Source organism: Stigmatopora argus, chromosome 9 (assembly GCF_051989625.1).
Source record: "Stigmatopora argus isolate UIUO_Sarg chromosome 9, RoL_Sarg_1.0, whole genome shotgun sequence".
In the NCBI taxonomy this organism is placed as follows: domain Eukaryota; kingdom Metazoa; phylum Chordata; class Actinopteri; order Syngnathiformes; family Syngnathidae; genus Stigmatopora; species Stigmatopora argus.
Window position 1 is genome coordinate 3285774 of NC_135395.1, and position 16132 is coordinate 3301905.

Here is a 16132-nt window from a genome sequence, read left to right on the forward strand (position 1 = left end):
ACTCTTCACAAAAAAATACAACGCGAGATTTATTAAATATAAGATCCTACAATGCTGAGCGTTGTATCTTAGTATACAACTAAATATGAATTTTATTAACACGTGCAATCTTATTGTGCATTTCCAGTGAAAAAAACACATTGCATGAACAAGAACGTGTTTTATTTTGGTAGGCCACGCTACTTTTATGGGTTGTGTAACAATAATAACTCCCACCACGCAGTAACTGTCGATACTAAAATATTTTGAATTGTCAATATATTACATCAACTGCATATTATTCCTAATTCCAAAATCATCGTATTTTTGACTAATTGCGTACAATTTTCGTCATGGCAGCTACGTTGGTAAGAATCGTTCTAAACATTATTTAGACGACAGGCATCATAGTGTAGTTAGCATTCAGCTAATGCATGATGTGCATGAGAAGAACGAAAGCATCAAAGCTAAAAAATCATTTTTCTGCCCAGGATTTCAGGACCCATGTTGACCAGTCATGCAGATATTCAGAGGAATTCGTCAACATTTACTACGACTGCATGGATAAAAAGAGAAGAGTGAGTGGAATTTAACGGATGTTCCTGATTTTGGAATATTAAGCACACATTGAAAGGGTGTAACTCAACCTACTCCCTTTAAATATGCTTAATCATGTCACTTTATTTGAACAATAGCCATTGCTAGCCGACCTCGGTTCAGATTTATTGTACTGTGTCCATTGCCTAAATTCATACTTTAAGGTGATGACCACTGGGTGGTAGCACCGTCGTCTCTTTGGTTATTCAAAATCTGAATAAGAATTGAGAAGTTAAGAATTTAATTTGATAAATGTTACATTTAAGATCAATGCAGCCTCAATGTTTGTTTGTTTTTTGCTTGTCAATAATATGCATCATGCTTATATTTAAAATATGTATTTTATTTATTAATTAATTTATGCATTTTTATTAATTATCTCAACTTCTTAGCACCTGCTTGAAAGCAAAAAACCTAAAATTCAGTACAATTCTTAAATTGTAATTTGTTGAAATTTTGCCATCAGAGGGTTAAACAGCATCCTACACCTAGTTTTGTGGCATTTAATTTACGACTCATGAAAGGGAAATAAAGTTAATTCATATTGAAGTGTAGAAACAATTTTACAGAATATCAGACCACTGAACCCACTTGTGCTTTATAGTACAGCTCATGTGACATTATTATAGTAATTTTCTGGTTGAAAAATGGATGCTGTTGGATCAAACCAATTCATGTTCTACTGCTGTTATTTAAAAAAAGACTTAAAGCTCAGTGGTCACTTCCTTCTAAGAGCATCCTGTTTAGCACCACGCAATGTCGAGGTTTTGTTCGTTGTTAGATGTCGTCACAAGTTGTTGAAATCTGAACAAGGTTAAGAAGACTACATGTAATGTATTCATGAATCAAATGCTACTTGGGGGCGATCATCATATAAAATCATAACTATTTAATCGAATGTTTGACTGCTTTTTATCGCAGAACCTCACCAGACTGTACTTGGATAAGGCAACGTTGGTGTGGAATGGAAACACCGTGTCCGGACTAGATGCCCTTGGAGAGTTCTTTGAGGCGTTGCCTTCAAGCGAGTTTCAAGTCCATACGCTGGATTGTCAACCAGTCCACGGTAAGTGGGAAAACAAATGTCAAAACGCCATAATAAAGTACATCACAGTAGAAAGACCGAACAGGGGTGTCAAGCATATCGACGGATTTAAATGCTCACATTTAATATCATCTGTTTTCCAGATCAAGCAACCCAAGGTCAGATGACTCTGCTGGTGGTGACCGGCGGCACGGTCAAGTTTGAGGGGAACAAGCAACGTTTCTTCAACCAGAACTTTCTTTTAACGGCTCAGGCGTCGCCCAACAACGAGCAGCCCGTGTGGAAGATCGCTAGTGACCGCTTCCGTTTTCAAGACTGGAATAGCTGAGTGATTTCAGCACAACTATTTTGTTTAGATTGTGATTCTGCAATGTTGGCACGCCATATGAAAGGGTATTTATTTTTCAGAAATGCTTGAACAATAAGGCCTGTGATTCCAAACTGTGTTTTGTGTACAGTATACAAACAAGTAAAAGTATACATATAAAACACATGATATTGACATGACCATATTCCTCTTTACAAATGCTAACAGTAAAGCTGTTGCCACTAAGCACATCCAAAGTGCAAACAACCTACTTTTGGCAGTGTCAGAGAATAAAACATTTGCTGCTGGCCTTCCTGAGTCGTTATGGTTACACATTTGGTCTTGTTTCAGCATTATTCAACATAAATAGCATGAATACAATTAGCCAGAATAAATTAAGGTTATCAAGCATATCTCTGGGTAGGGGTGTCGGTGACCTCATTCTTCATGTAAATGTTTCACAAGGCTGTTAAAAAACACTTCACTACTTAGCAAACCGCAACACAGAATTCTGCTGAAGACATACAGTAAGTGCTGAAGACTCAAGGCACAGACAGTAACAGCAGTACTCCCAAAAAAGAAAAAAAATGCGATCTAATAAATTCATGAATGTAACCGGACTGTATTAGCAACAAGTGGAGTGATTCTTTTAGAATGAAAGGGGAAAAATGTAACAAAAAAAAACAGCAATCCTTGCACGTCTAACAACCGAATGCTACCGATCGACAGCTTCAAATTCCAAGTTTGGCCCATTTTTAGTTGTGTGCCTCTGCAAAACAAGACAGCATAGAACCCAACAGGAAACTATTTACAAACAAAAGTGGCCGAGCTAAAATAAAACCTCTTGTTAGAGAACACAGGTGTTATTTGCCATTGTACATTCTCTCTATGTGGTAACGATAGTGGTTTTTCAGTTCTTTGCGCTTCAGTTTAAATGCATCTGTGACGAGACCAGTTTCAGGTGTCCACGGTTCCGGGCTCAGGTGGACTTTAGTGGGAATTTCAAAGCGCTGGAGTTTAACTAAAGAGAGAAAGAAATATTTTAAATGTGGGGGGGGGGGGAATACAGGTATGAGTTGCCTCAAAGACAAAGAGCTCCTACTTTTAGCAGCAACGTCCTTGATCTCCCTCAAGACCTCGACCTCCATTTTGGGATCGGTACAGATTTCCTCCCAAGGTGCGAGCAATCCTCCCTGCTTGGCCAGTTCCATTAGTCGCTTCTGGTTGGGAACCACAAAGCTGATGATGTAGTTTTGGTCACTGAAGGGGGAAGACAAGAAGGTGGAAATTGACTGCGTGCACAGTGTTCAAAATACATCAGTACAAATATATTACTCCTGACTGGAAGTCCGTTTTTTACCAATAAACAAAAAAACAGAGGATGTGACAGTGGAAGTTGACTGATGAGTACATTTTGGGGGCATTCACTTCTTCACAGTCCTAAAATACAATTTTTGAATGCGTTTGTTATTTTTGATGCCATTTTTTGCAGCTTCCAAACATTCTATCCCTTTTAAATAATCACTTCTTTCTTTTCTTCTTAATCAGTCCTGCTCGACTGCTTAGACAGAGAATGGAGAATCCTTTTTGCTTTATAGCCTGAAAAGAATGTAACGTGCCACAGTTTTTTTCACAGTAAAGACGCAAGTCCAATGTTTAACTTCCCAAGTTAGATGACAGTTTAAATCAGAGTTTAAATGTTTAAATTTTGTTTTATTTGTAGCAGTTTGTATGGATTCACTGATTGTGTTGGTTCGTCATGCACAAACTATTTGCACTAAGTTAGACTGTGTTTTAATTTTTTAATCATGCACGAGGGACTACTTGCTTTGAGACATCTCACCTGTTTGCGTAAACGCAGATGTTGTCAATAAGGGAGCTATTCTTCAGGGCTGACTCCACCTTACCGAGAGAAACGTACTCCCCCGCCTGAAGTTTGACCAGGTCTTTCTTACGGTCTGAACAAAAATAGAAACAGGCTATTAAAACCAAAGCAATCTAAAGCCTTCCACAGGCTCTTCCTGGTTATGACACGGACCAACTATTTGCAGGCAGCCATCTGGGTGAACCTCGCCAATGTCTCCAGTGCAAAACCATCTTTGACCCTTGTCGTCCACGAAAAAATCCTCATCCTTGCTCTCGTACTTGAAGTAGCCCATCGTCACGTTGGGGCCGCCAATTAAGACCTCGCCTCTTGGGTTGGGCTTGTCTTTGCTGGTGTAGCCACCTGTCGGAAGGCAAAATTCCATATTTAAAACCCACTTTAATAACCACGTGGCAACGTATGCAGCTAAGTGGAATGCGTTTCAAGATGTAACCTGTCGGCTAAACAGACATACCTTCAGCCCAGTCTCGCAGTCTGATCTCACAGCAAATAAGCGGCGAGCCGACACGCCCGGTGCTATTGTCTGCAACTGTATGAATGGATAACAAAAGTTATTAATCAATTTATTTCAAGTTTACTTGGAGTAGTATCTTGGAAAAATATTCTTGCATTATTCACAGGGTGAGTTAACCTTTAGATCTGCCATTGTCTCAAATGTGTTGTGCAGTGATCAGGCAACCTCACCTCAAAAAGGCATTTTATAATGGTCTTTATGACTGTGGTTCCAACTTCCTTCAGACTATTTCTAGGACTGATGCCATATTTTTTTGATTTCCACTCCATATGGGGGAAGCTCATGGAGAAAGGACGTCTGGTTACTTTGCATTCTTCCATTTACTAAGGAATGTTTCTTCCACTTATAGTAACGATTGCATGCTTCTCATCAAAACTACTTGAATTGTGGCTCATTCTATTCTATAGAAAGAGTCCTTGAAGTCATTTAAAAACGTTGTTGCGAATGACGGAGTTTGGATGAAGACTGATAAAGTCATTCTTTCATTCAAAAGTAACCATGCGAGAGGAATATTTTTCCTTCTCCCAGGTACATAACCGGTTTGTGGGAGCTTGATTTAGCGCTCCTTGGCATGGGATCAAATACTCATTCTCTTCAAGTAACACAATTAAGGCCATGTGTGCAAAGTATTTTCTCACTAGGAAAATCACCCACCATAAAAAAATAGACCATGTATTTGTGATTGAGAAGAAATAATATCAGAAGTACGCCTACAAATTTGCACCTTTTTGCAAATTCTAATATTGATAAACCACTCAAAATGATATTTATTCAGACTGAATAGCATTTGCATTGGCTTGGCCTTACCCTCTGTGATGGTGCCTGCACCACAGGTTTCTGTGAGCCCATAACCTTGACCGACAGGGCAACAAAAGCAGACGTTCATGAACCTCTGTGTCGCTGCAGACAGAGGCGCTCCACCCGACAGCATTAACCGCACTCGCCCGCCTAGCAGCTTCTTTACCTTGGCGAACAACAGCCTACACAATGGCATACGTGTCACACATTTCAAGTTTAACGAGTTGCTCATCTTTGATTTGTTCCATTAGCGAAATGATAAATGCAATAAGTTCTCACGCATTGCAAAGCGGCGCATCGTAGCCTCTCTTGATCTGCTTTAGTTTGTAGCGGTAGCCCAGGTTGAACAGCATCTTCTGAAAGTAACTCATCTCTTGCACTTTGCTCATCACGTTCTTGTTGATGCGATCCAAAATTTCCTAAAGTTAAAAAGGAATAAAACAAATATTAGGGTTGAGATGAGCAGGGCAATGCAGAGAAGTAGGGAAAAAAAAACAAGGATTTTTACCGGTACAGCTGCCATCAGCGTAGGTTTTAACACAGTGGAGTCTCCCTTGCTTCCTCTCTTTATTTTGGAAGACTAAAAGAAGAGGGCAGAAGGAATTTTTGATGACGAGGTTAAATGCAAAGTGACAAATACAAGCCGACGTAGACCACTCTACCTGATCCGACAGCGTGTGAGGGGAAGAATAGCCAATCGGACATCCGTATGTGACACAGCTGATCTCCGCGGTCATCTCAAGCACATGAGCCAGAGGAAGGTAGCCAATGTAAATATCCTTGGGGCTGTTGAAGAACAGATGTGTAAAAATGTGGCGAGTTGGTTTACACGAAACGCTGCAATTTCTCCTTAACACAGCTTTTCCATTACTGAGTTCAGAAGTTATTGGAATTTTAGTCAGGAACCTTATTGGTCATCCATATGCCCATTAATATAGGAAGTACTGTTACTAAGCACTTCATTTTTGTGAAATTAGTGATGAAAGAAGTACTAGTTGCACATAGAGGTTTTGAAGTACTAGTTGCACATAGAGGTTTTGATTGCATTTCTGTTGGTGTACAGCAGGGGTCTCAAACTTGCGGCCCGCGGGCCAACTGCGGCCCGCGGGACGATAATTTGCGGCCCCCGTCTTAATATGAAATATCGATTTTTTATTTTAATTTTTTATTTTTTTTTTTTTTTTTTTTACCCCTTTCCCCATGATGGCGCCGTTTAAGTGGCAGCCAGTGGCAGTAGCTCTGTCCACTCATGTTTTTCTTGTTTTACAGCATGTTTTACATGAAAAATTAGAGGGAACATTGACATGCACCTGCTTGTGGCAGGTGTGATACTGGTGTGCCGATAGCGAGCAATGATGATGTCGTGACCGGATGATTCGCCTAAAGACGTTTCGCCGACGGACGTTTGACAGACGGACAGGTCGTACTAGTATTTGTTAGTTTAATGATTAAATACAAATACTAGTATTTGTATTTAATCATTAAACGCTGTTTTCAGCTGGATTTGACCGAATTTGAGAGCATTTTGAGCCGTTTGGCGAATGGACGTCTATAGACGTTTTTTTGCCTCCATCGCGATATCATCCAGTATTTGTATTTAATCATTAAATGCTGTTTTAGGATGGATTTGACCCGATTGCTGTCATTTTACGGCTCGGTTCTGCTACATCTGCCTGCCCAAGAGTGCTTATTCCCGGACTGCCATTGATGGTAGACGAACATTGATTTTTACTATAATTTGGAAAACACCGGCGGCGGGCCGGATTAAAAATCCTGACGGGCCGTATATGGCCCGCGGGCCGAGATTGAAAAACTTGTACACACACGATCCGGCGGGGCGAGCGTTCGAATCCCGTTTCGGCGAAACCTCCGTTCGGCCGAATGAACGTTCGGTGGAACGTCCATTCGGCGACCTGCCCGTCTGTCAAACGTCCGTCGGCGAAACGTCTTTAAGCGAATCATCCGAGTACCGATGATGTCGCTCACACTGGTACTCAGTGCGCTCAGGGAGGTTGTCTTTCTGCTCAGACCAACAAAAAATTAGAGGGAACTTTGGTTCGGAGCTGAATGAACCAATCACGGTGAGGTATACGGCTCTGGAGGGCGGGACATCGGCCGGGCTGTCCAGTGCCTCGCTCACTCACTCATTCATTCCTCCAATCAGCTTGGCGGAGGAGAAGCCGTGAGGCCGATCACTCCGCTCGGCGCGCACACTCCTCCGCTGCTCTCAGCATAGAACTGAATGAGGCGCTATGATCCGTGATCCAGCCTGTGTCAGTGTCTGTAGCCATCTCCGCGATTGAAACGGAGAGCGAAAGTGCACATGCGCCACAAACCCGCGCGACTGAATGTGAAAGATCAACCCGAGACTCATTCCAAGTGGAAAAACATATTACAGAGCCCCAGAGATGTCTCTTTCAAAGCCTGCCGTGAAGAGAAAGGTCGGTGATGAGCACAGACAGTTTCAAGAAAAGTGGGGAGTGCAATATTTCTTTGTTGAACACAGGGGCACCCCGACGTGTCTCATTTACACTGAAAAAGTTGCGGTGCACAAGGAATACAATTTGAAACGTAATTGTACTATGAGACATGCTGAGGAGTACGAAAAATACCAGGGAGATGAGAGAGCCAACCAGGTTGCCAGTCTTAAAACACGTCTTCTGAGGCAACAGGATCTCTTCAAGAAGGCTACCAAAGACAGTAATGCAGCAGTCAAAGCTAGCTACGCCGTTTGTGAGTTGATTGATCCTGTGCTAAGTGATCCCAAATGGCTCATGGACTTGGCTTTTCTTGTTGATATCACACATGAGCTTAATGTACTGAACAAGAAGCTACAAGGCCAGGGGCAACTTGTCAGTGCTGCCTATGACAACGTGAGAGCATTCTGCACTAAACTTGTGTTATGGAAAGCCCAGCTCTCTCAGACAAACCTTTGCCATTTCCCAGCATGCAAGGCTCTCGTGGATGCAGGCACACCATTCAGTGGTGAGAAGTATGTTGAGGCCATTTCGAAGCTACAGGAGGAATTTGATCACAGATTTGCAGACTTCAAGACACACAAAGCCACATTTCAAATTTTTGCGGACCCCTTCTCCTTTGATGTGCAAGATGCCCCTCCTGAGCTTCAATGGAGCTCATTGACCTGCAGTGCAACTCTGCACTCAAAGCCAAGTTCAGGGAGGTGAGTGGAGAAGCAGACAAGCTTGGGCAATTTTTGAGAGAGTTGACCCCCAGCTTCCCTGAACTTTCCCGAAGGTTCAAGCGGACCATGTGCCTTTTTGGGAGCACATACTTGTGTGAGAAGCTCTTCTCCACCTTGAACTTCAATAAGTCCAAGTACAGGTCCAGACTTACTGATGAGCATCTTCAAGCTCTACTGAGGGTCTCCACTGCTTCCTCCCTCAAGCCAAATGTGACTATGTGAGAAGAAGCGCTGCCAGGTCTCTAGCAGCAAGGAGTAGGCAAAAGAAGCCGTGTTCAGAATATTTCATGTTCAATGTTCCATTCAAGTTCAGAAAGTTAAAGGTTAAAGAGCTGTTAATACAGACATTTGAAACGGAATAAAAATAATTCATTTTCTCTACTTAGCCAGCCAGTGTATATCTACTGTATGCTCATTAGTATTATTTGGTTTTATATTACTGATTGATTTATTTTTTATTCATCTTTAAGTTAATTTATTTAATTCATTATTTTTTGTTAAAAAATAAAGATATTTGATAACGTTGGAAAGTTTTATCAGTGCTTTTCTTGTGGAAATCCTGATGCGGCCCAGTCTCACCCAGACTCGGCCTCTAGCGGCCCCCAGGTAAATTGAGTTCGAGACCCCTGGTGTACAGGGAACATTAATTACCATGAGATTAGACCAGAACACTTCAACATGACTACTAAACATGAGCAGGTAATCCATATAAATTACGCTCACTGAAATATGAAAAAAAATACTTTAGCTGAATAAAAAGAAGCCAATTGGCAGGAATGGGTTAAAATGGAAATAAGAACACAATAGTTATTCTTCTGCTGTAAAAAAAGAAAAAAAAAGTGTAAAAAAACCAAGAAAACTTAAACCTGCTGTAGTTGATTATGCAAAACCGGGCGAGGATGTTTTTAGACTGTTTGACACTATTGTTGAACCCTTTCTATGATGTTTGCTTCCTTCTATCTAAGCACAAATTCTTTCTGACATCTCTAGTAACTGGCAAACAAAACCCACACACATTGCGTGAGGCTATTATTTGCAACTACTACATGTTACTATGTAACTGAGAAAATTGTCTATTTGGATCATTTTTTAAACTGTAAAAATCTATTCCATAATATATGCCGAGAGTATTCTACTTGCTTTTTTGTTGTTTTTGGCATCTGTTGTTTCTTACCCACTGATTTTTTTAAAAAAATGGACATCAGTACATAAATTAAGATGCTTTGCCTACACTTGACCATTTTATATTTAAACTTACCCGAGTCCTGGAATGCGTTCACACTGGCCTGTCATCCCCGCAATCAAATTACTATGGACAATTACGACTCCTTTGGGACGCCCAGTGGAGCCGCTGGTGTACATTATCACAGCCACATCCGAGGGCTGTGGCTTCACAAGTTCCTGTCCCACTACAAAACACATGGACAATTTAAAATTTATTAAATTTAGATGTCAACAATAACTGCTATTTCATTGTGCACGTTTACAGTACTTCTATAAAATTATCATACCCTTGTGAAAAACATCTGTTAAACTTGAAAGAAAAATAATCTGTATGTCAAGAACCTTTAATAATAAAAATCTACTTTGCTGCTGGTGAGACCAAATTTAAACTGTTGTTGAAAATCTAAATAGAGGAAAGTACCCATAACAAACAGCACTGTGAGAATCATAACAAATGCCCTCACTGTATAGTTGAAGCAAAAAAAAATAAAACCTCAAATTGGGTATGATAATTTTTCTAGATACTTCTAAACAACAGCTGAGGGACAACGCACTATTTTCAGGCAGCGCGCCTAAATCTTGGACTTCCTGCATGCTGTGGATGGAGAGTCCTGATGGGTAGCCCCCTGTGCTCACTTTTTTCTGGTCCACATAGATTATGTGTTTCAGCGTTGGGATACTTGGAAGGACGTTCTTGACAAAATAAAAGCAAATGCATCATGTAAAAACGCTTCATACATTTAAACAAAAAAATGCCAACAAAGGGTACATAAAATATTGAGATGAACTTTTGGTATTGACAAAATACTTATTTTCAGTGGCGGGCCGTCAGGACCTTCAAGGCCTTCTCTGCTGGCCTAAGAAATTTCTGAATCATATATTATATTTTGTCCATGAATACTTATTAAATAATTCCAAATGGTCTGTTAGCTTCCTTTCATTGCTTTTCCCCCTGGTTGCACTGCTTCCAGATGTGTGTTTTCATATTGAAGCATTTAACCAATCACATTTCAGCCATTATTTGTTGCCAGGGTCAGAAATCTGGTACTCGGGCGTTTGGTCGCCCGGGCGTTTGGTCGCCCGGGCGTTTGGTCGCCCGGGCGTTTGGTCGCCCGGGCGTTTGGTCGCCCGGGCGTTTGGTCGCCCGGGCGTTTGGTCGCCCGGGCGTTTGGTCGCCCGGGCGTTTGGTCGCCCGGGCGTTTGGTCGCCCGGGCGTTTGGTCGCCCGGACGTTTGGTCGCCCGTTTCGTGTTGCGACCAAGCCAGGTGGCCATGGCACTGTCTTTTTTGCATCTCTTTCGTGTACAACAATATCTACGAGCACTGAACGATTAATTCAGACGAGTTTCTCCTACGCATCGACCAGGAAACGCACAACGCGCATGCGCGGGCAAAAAGAGGGCTTTCTGGGTAATGAAGTATACTCGTGCACACAACGCCGATAGGCAATGGCACTCTTTCTCAGAATGAAACTTCATTACCCACAATCAATACGTGGGTAAGTTCAGCTGTTGCATTTCCTGTTATTATTATCTATTACGAGGAGTATTATATTACTTCTCGTTCGCTGCTCATAAGAACATCAGCGGCACTGGCTCGCAATTCCCTCTTTGTAATATTTCTGGTCGCAATTCTCTCTCATAGGCGCCGTTCAAAGCGGTTGCGACTAGAGCCATTACAACGAGGGAGTTGCGAGCCGGTCTTTATGAGCAGCGGAGCGATCGCTAATATGTATTACAATACTATTTCTCGTTGGCAAGTGGTTGGGTTATCCTATTGTGAGGACATTTGTGTGAATCATTTTTTGAATATTTTGAAGGGAATACGTCTATGTCTCCTGTCAGCGAAATCCGCCCAATTTTAGTTAGATTAAACACATTTTATTACTATTAAACCACTAGTTCTGTGTTACTTTGTTAATAGATGGCGAATTAGAAGAAATAAAACATTTTTTCCAATCCAATATCCTGTTTTTTCAGAGGGTTGGAACGAATTAATTTGTTTTCAATTAATTTCAATGGGAAACGTCCACTCGAGTTACGAGAAGCTCGTCATACGATCTCAGTCCCGGAACGGATTACGATCGTATGTCGAGGTACCACTGCATTTGTATTTAATCATTAAATGCTGCTAGGAAGTGGATTTTACCCCATTTTTGTGCATTGATTTGATTATTTTTTATGTGTCGCAGCTGTAGCTGCAGTCGAGGTTTTATAGCTATAAAATAGTTTTTGAGGGTTGGATTGATTTGTTGAAGGCGCTACGAGAAAATGCTTATTTTCCACCATGATTTGCAAATAAATTCTTTAAAAATCAAACAATGTGATTTTCTGTTTTTTTTCCACATTCCGTCTCTCTCTCATGGTTGAGGTTTACCCATGTTTACAATTACAGGCCTCTCTAATCTTTTCAAGTAGGATAACTCGCACAATTGGTGGTTGACTAAATACTTATTTGCCCCACTGTAAATCCCTCAATTAAGAAATTTCATACAAGTGGTAAAAACATCAACACCAACCATTAATTCAACTCACTTATGGTTACAGAATGTGATAGCCTTTCCCACAGAACATGGAGTCACAGCCTCAAAGGGCCGGCGAGGAATCTTTTCAAAGTTTGGACCATAATATCAAGAAACCAAGACGGATGTGGTGGGTTTTTCCTAACCGTCTCAGCGACTCAGGTAACAGATATTCAATCTACTTGTATTGGTAGGTCTGGCCGTCAATAGCAGCTAATGAGTTTAATTCCCATGACGGTGCATAGAATGTCCGTGAAACTAAATCAAGTTTAAGTATAATTTAGACATAGCATTGCCGAGCATAGTAATGCGTCATAATTTGAGTTTTCAACGGACCGACACCCTTATTCTTTGCAGTCTTGACATTAAATGACTTGCAGTGTATTTAATAGAAACAGCCGTGCAACTTGGTAACACTACAAATAATGGGATTGTAAATATTCCACCTATGGTTTGATTATGTTATTAGATCAGTTAACTTTATTCATCCCGTATTCGGGAAATTTCACTTGTTTTTATAAATATTTTTTACATTTCAATTTAGGTACCTTTTTCCTTTTTTTGGTTGTCTCGTTGGCTGCCATTGACAGCAGCAGACGTCCAACTCATACAAAACGAATTGGACGTCTAGCGAGGTCGGTGGCATTCAAATAGAAGCAATCATGGCCAGTTCGCCAGTTTAAATGAATTTGATGTTATTTATCGTCAATATCAGACAACGAGTTAAATATAATCATAGTTGAGAACAGCAAATTGGAAAGACGATTATAATCAAGTCTTTCAGTAGAAAAAACTAACTTTTAATTTGGTCTGTAGAAGCTCAGCACTGGTAACAAGATGTGAAACTCCAGTTTCATTCAGTCCAAATGCAATTGCCTCCTCTCCCAATGTTGCATAGAACGTCACCACTGTCGGAAAAGAAAAATAAATAAGTGAATCATAACATATGTTGTGACTAATAAGTATACGCACATGGGAAATTATGCTGAAAGCACGTTTGGGCAGTGATCATCCACTCTGCTCTGGTCTCGCAGAAGATTGCAATGGTGTTTTTAGGTTTCTGGCCAAGAGTTGTCAAACCTCTTCCAAACTGATTGACCACAGAGTTCACTTGATTGTAGGATAGCCATTTATAATCACCAAGGATTAGCTAGGAGGAGCCGAGGGGGGGGGGGGGGGGGGGGGGGGGGGGTAAACAACCGTTAGTCTTAAAAAGAGAAAACAATTCAGGTTAACTAGCTTCCCTGAACGGAATGCAATGTTCTTACTTTTTTAAAAATCTTTCCATTGGGCTGTTTCTCGTTTTCCTCACTCAGCACCTCTCTGGTGCCAAGACAAGGCGACTCTCCGAAGCGTTCCACGGCAAATGTAAACAACTTATCTAGAGTGTCTTTGCCAGGCAGGTCTTCTTTCGCCAGAGACTCAAAGTGGTCCACAGAGCGATAAGGTCCCTCGGGACGGCCGGCCGTGGAGCGGGCTTTGACCCGCTTGGACATAGTGTTCTTCTGACCAGCACCAGTGATGTAGTACCATGGTAGGAAGGAGAGGACAGAGTAGAGCCACACCACAAGGTGGACTGGAAAGAGGAGGACAGATTGGAGAATATCTGACTGAAAACCCATACCGTTCCAGGAGGAATATGTGGGGGGGAGGGGAAGAGTGGCAGCGATGAGTCCTGCTCAGATGGGGCACTGCTCTTAAAATGGGGAGGGAAGAACTTGGTGCCTTTGAAGCCCACAAAATGCCTGTTGTCCACTGTAAGTGCCTTGAACTGAAATGAAACAAAAGCCAGTCACAAAAAGTGGCAATGACAACAGGCAGATTTCAATTCTCCAGCCAGGCAACAAGTCAAAAAGCCTCTTTTGTGCTACACCCACAACCTCTGCGAAAATTCGCCGTGTTCCCACAACAGGTGCGCGTTTAAAAATCAAATACCTGGCAAGTTTTCAGGACCAAACGGAGTTCTTGCTTTTAGGATGGATGAGGAACCAATTCCTGTAGGGTGATATCTGCAATCCCAACAACATTTTCTGATTTGATGACTACTTGCCAGAGCAAGTCGGAACACTTGTGAAAAATCAACAGAACTGCTTTGAATTAATTTTTATTTCCAAAGAAAAAAAAATACCAGACTAGCCCTGCAGAATACAAATATAATTCATATCAGAATTACAACCAGTTCACCTGACAGGTGATTTGCTAAGATAGTTGCAATTTGTACTTCTATGCTTCATTAATGCAGTTTAGTTCCTTTTGACTGTAACAATAGAACAAGGTACTTTCTGTACGTGGAACTAAGGAAAAGTTCCTGGAAATGCTGATCCCATAATGTACAGGATGTACATCAAGCCAGGCAAGACCTCGTTCCAGCCAGCATCAAAGCAAAGAGCCTGAGGCGAGGCGTCAAAAAACAGTTTCGACTTTAAGTGCCAACCCGCATTTTAAGTGCAAGTGGCAACAACTATGGGCAGAGGCCAGTATTTTTCGGACTGTAACTCGCACCAGCCAATGAATACACAATGAAGAGGGGGGGGGGGTTAGTCACACTAGAGTAAATGTTGTATATTGGGGAGAGGAATTTTTTTATGTATTTGACGGGATGAATAAAGGTTAATCTAAAATGGAGAACAACAGGCTAAACAGGAACCGGTTAACTTAAGTTTTTCCAGATAACTATATCTTATAAAAACAACATAACAGGGCTATTGATGGCAATAAAATGAAGACAATGCAACATACAAATTGTGGAATTGATATTTTGAAACAGAAAATCCGACCGTATCCCTCTAATAAATCTAACTCGGATGTTGGTACGTTTCAGCCTCATTGTGCATTCATAAAAAATTGTCAAGTGATGTCAAAGTCTGAACGACTGTGAGATCTTCAAAAGAGATCAGTAGCCTCAGGACTCATCACTATGAAAAATCAATTTAAAGAGACCCTATCTGATTCATTAGCTGCCATTGACGGCAATGGACGTCCAATGGCACGGAACCAGCCAGCTTGAATAAAACCGTGAGCAATGACAAGCAACGAGTTAATCCCCACATGGCTCCTCCAACCAATCCCCTGGAAATCTTTCTCACCTCAAACTGTGAAGGTCAAGCTCTCATCCTCATGACCTCTCTGGTGACCAACTTATTCATGACCTTGCTAAATGAACCCCAAAATATAGTCTAAAACGACGTGCTCTGTGTTTAAATTACGTTCGCGTGGGAATGGCGCTGCTGGAAATAATACGCAAATTATCCCGACGGAAGGCATTGTGTTAATACTGGAAGATAAAAGACAAAAATAAAGATATAAAAGACGATAAAAGGGCACGTTCATGTTCAAATGAAGACTTACTCATATCTGTGGAATGAATGACGAATTGTGCTTTTACGCCATATGATGGGAGGCTGTCTTTGAATGGCATCACTACCCGATTCTTACTACATTTCTCGTTCGTTTGCGCCACAGATAAAAGACCCACCGTGGTAAAATGAGAACAAACGGGACCCTTTGGCTATTTATCGACAAGGCGGAGAAGACAAAAGCCGGGGCAAGTGTGCCAGCTTGGGTTCGAGCAACCGCCGATGCCCGCCAGACAACGGAGATTGGAACAATTCGTCCTAAACCAATTGTACACTTCCCTCTCACATTAGGGGATGGTTTTAATCTACAAACGGATAAAGTCGCTAATAAGATTAGAGCGGGTGCCAAACGAGTGATAGCCAGCGTAATTGACAGGCTGGCAGCATTCTTACCTCGGGTAGTTTGAAGCCGGCTCGTCGTGACTCGGGTCTCCAGTCAGAATGACCGACAGTTACCTCTTCCCGGGACTCAGGACCCCGGAACTACGACGTCATCTGATTCCATTTCTCTTCGCCAATGAGAATTCATTTTATTGCTCTCGACAATAAACCCAAGTAATGCCGCGCCCACTACTTTATGCGCATGCGCAAGATTATCTGACCCTAGTCATCCCTTGTATACAAATACTAGTACTACTACTTATTGTACTGAAAAAAAATGCATAGTGTAAAAATACGATATGCAGATTTTTTTCAGTACATTAG

At 41.5% G+C, this 16132-nt stretch overlaps 2 protein-coding genes across 5 annotated transcripts; one reads left to right on the top strand and one right to left on the bottom strand.

The window, feature by feature from the left end:
* The first annotated feature begins 35 nt into the window (after positions 1–35).
* LOC144082291 (NTF2-related export protein 2-like) lies at positions 36–2239 on the top strand. The gene is made up of 4 exons (XM_077609337.1): positions 36–347; positions 471–557; positions 1498–1642; positions 1765–2239. Exons 1-4 carry the CDS (start codon positions 333–335, stop codon positions 1947–1949), a joined length of 432 nt encoding a protein of 143 aa, XP_077465463.1. The 5' UTR covers positions 36–332; the 3' UTR covers positions 1950–2239.
* Positions 2003–15943, bottom strand: LOC144082289 (long-chain-fatty-acid--CoA ligase 4-like). Of its 4 annotated transcripts, none has more exons than XM_077609335.1 (17): positions 15821–15943; positions 14007–14080; positions 13696–13842; positions 13340–13573; positions 13044–13221; positions 12870–12979; positions 10106–10244; positions 9586–9736; positions 5788–5911; positions 5634–5705; positions 5405–5544; positions 5135–5307; positions 4268–4342; positions 3967–4155; positions 3772–3886; positions 3031–3188; positions 2003–2949 (listed from the first exon to the last, which is right to left on the bottom strand). In XM_077609335.1, exons 4-17 carry the CDS (start codon positions 13565–13567, stop codon positions 2792–2794), a joined length of 2010 nt encoding a protein of 669 aa, XP_077465461.1. In that variant the 5' UTR covers positions 13568–13573; positions 13696–13842; positions 14007–14080; positions 15821–15943; the 3' UTR covers positions 2003–2791. The 4 variants fall into 4 exon arrangements, with proteins under 4 accessions (XP_077465461.1, XP_077465460.1, XP_077465458.1 ...); XM_077609334.1 differs by having other exon boundaries at positions 13340–13576; XM_077609332.1 differs by having other exon boundaries at positions 13340–13842.
* Positions 15944–16132: the final 189 nt, after the last annotated feature.

Excerpts from the sequence above, each read along its gene's own strand:
- LOC144082289 (XM_077609332.1), bottom strand. The coding sequence starts at position 13,693 with ATGGGTTTTCAGTCAGATATTCTCCAATCTGTCCTCCTCTTTCCAGTC. Across the intron at positions 10,245-12,869 it reads TTCTACAGACCAAATTAAAA|AACGTCCTTCCAAGTATCCC; the intron begins GTTAGTTTTTTC and ends TATTTTGTCAAG. Across the intron at positions 3,887-3,966 it reads TGGCTGCCTGCAAATAGTTG|ACCGTAAGAAAGACCTGGTC; the intron begins GTCCGTGTCATA and ends ATTTTTGTTCAG.
- LOC144082291 (XM_077609337.1), top strand. Across the intron at positions 558-1,497 it reads GCATGGATAAAAAGAGAAGA|AACCTCACCAGACTGTACTT; the intron begins GTGAGTGGAATT and ends TTTTTATCGCAG. Across the intron at positions 1,643-1,764 it reads GGATTGTCAACCAGTCCACG|ATCAAGCAACCCAAGGTCAG; the intron begins GTAAGTGGGAAA and ends TCTGTTTTCCAG.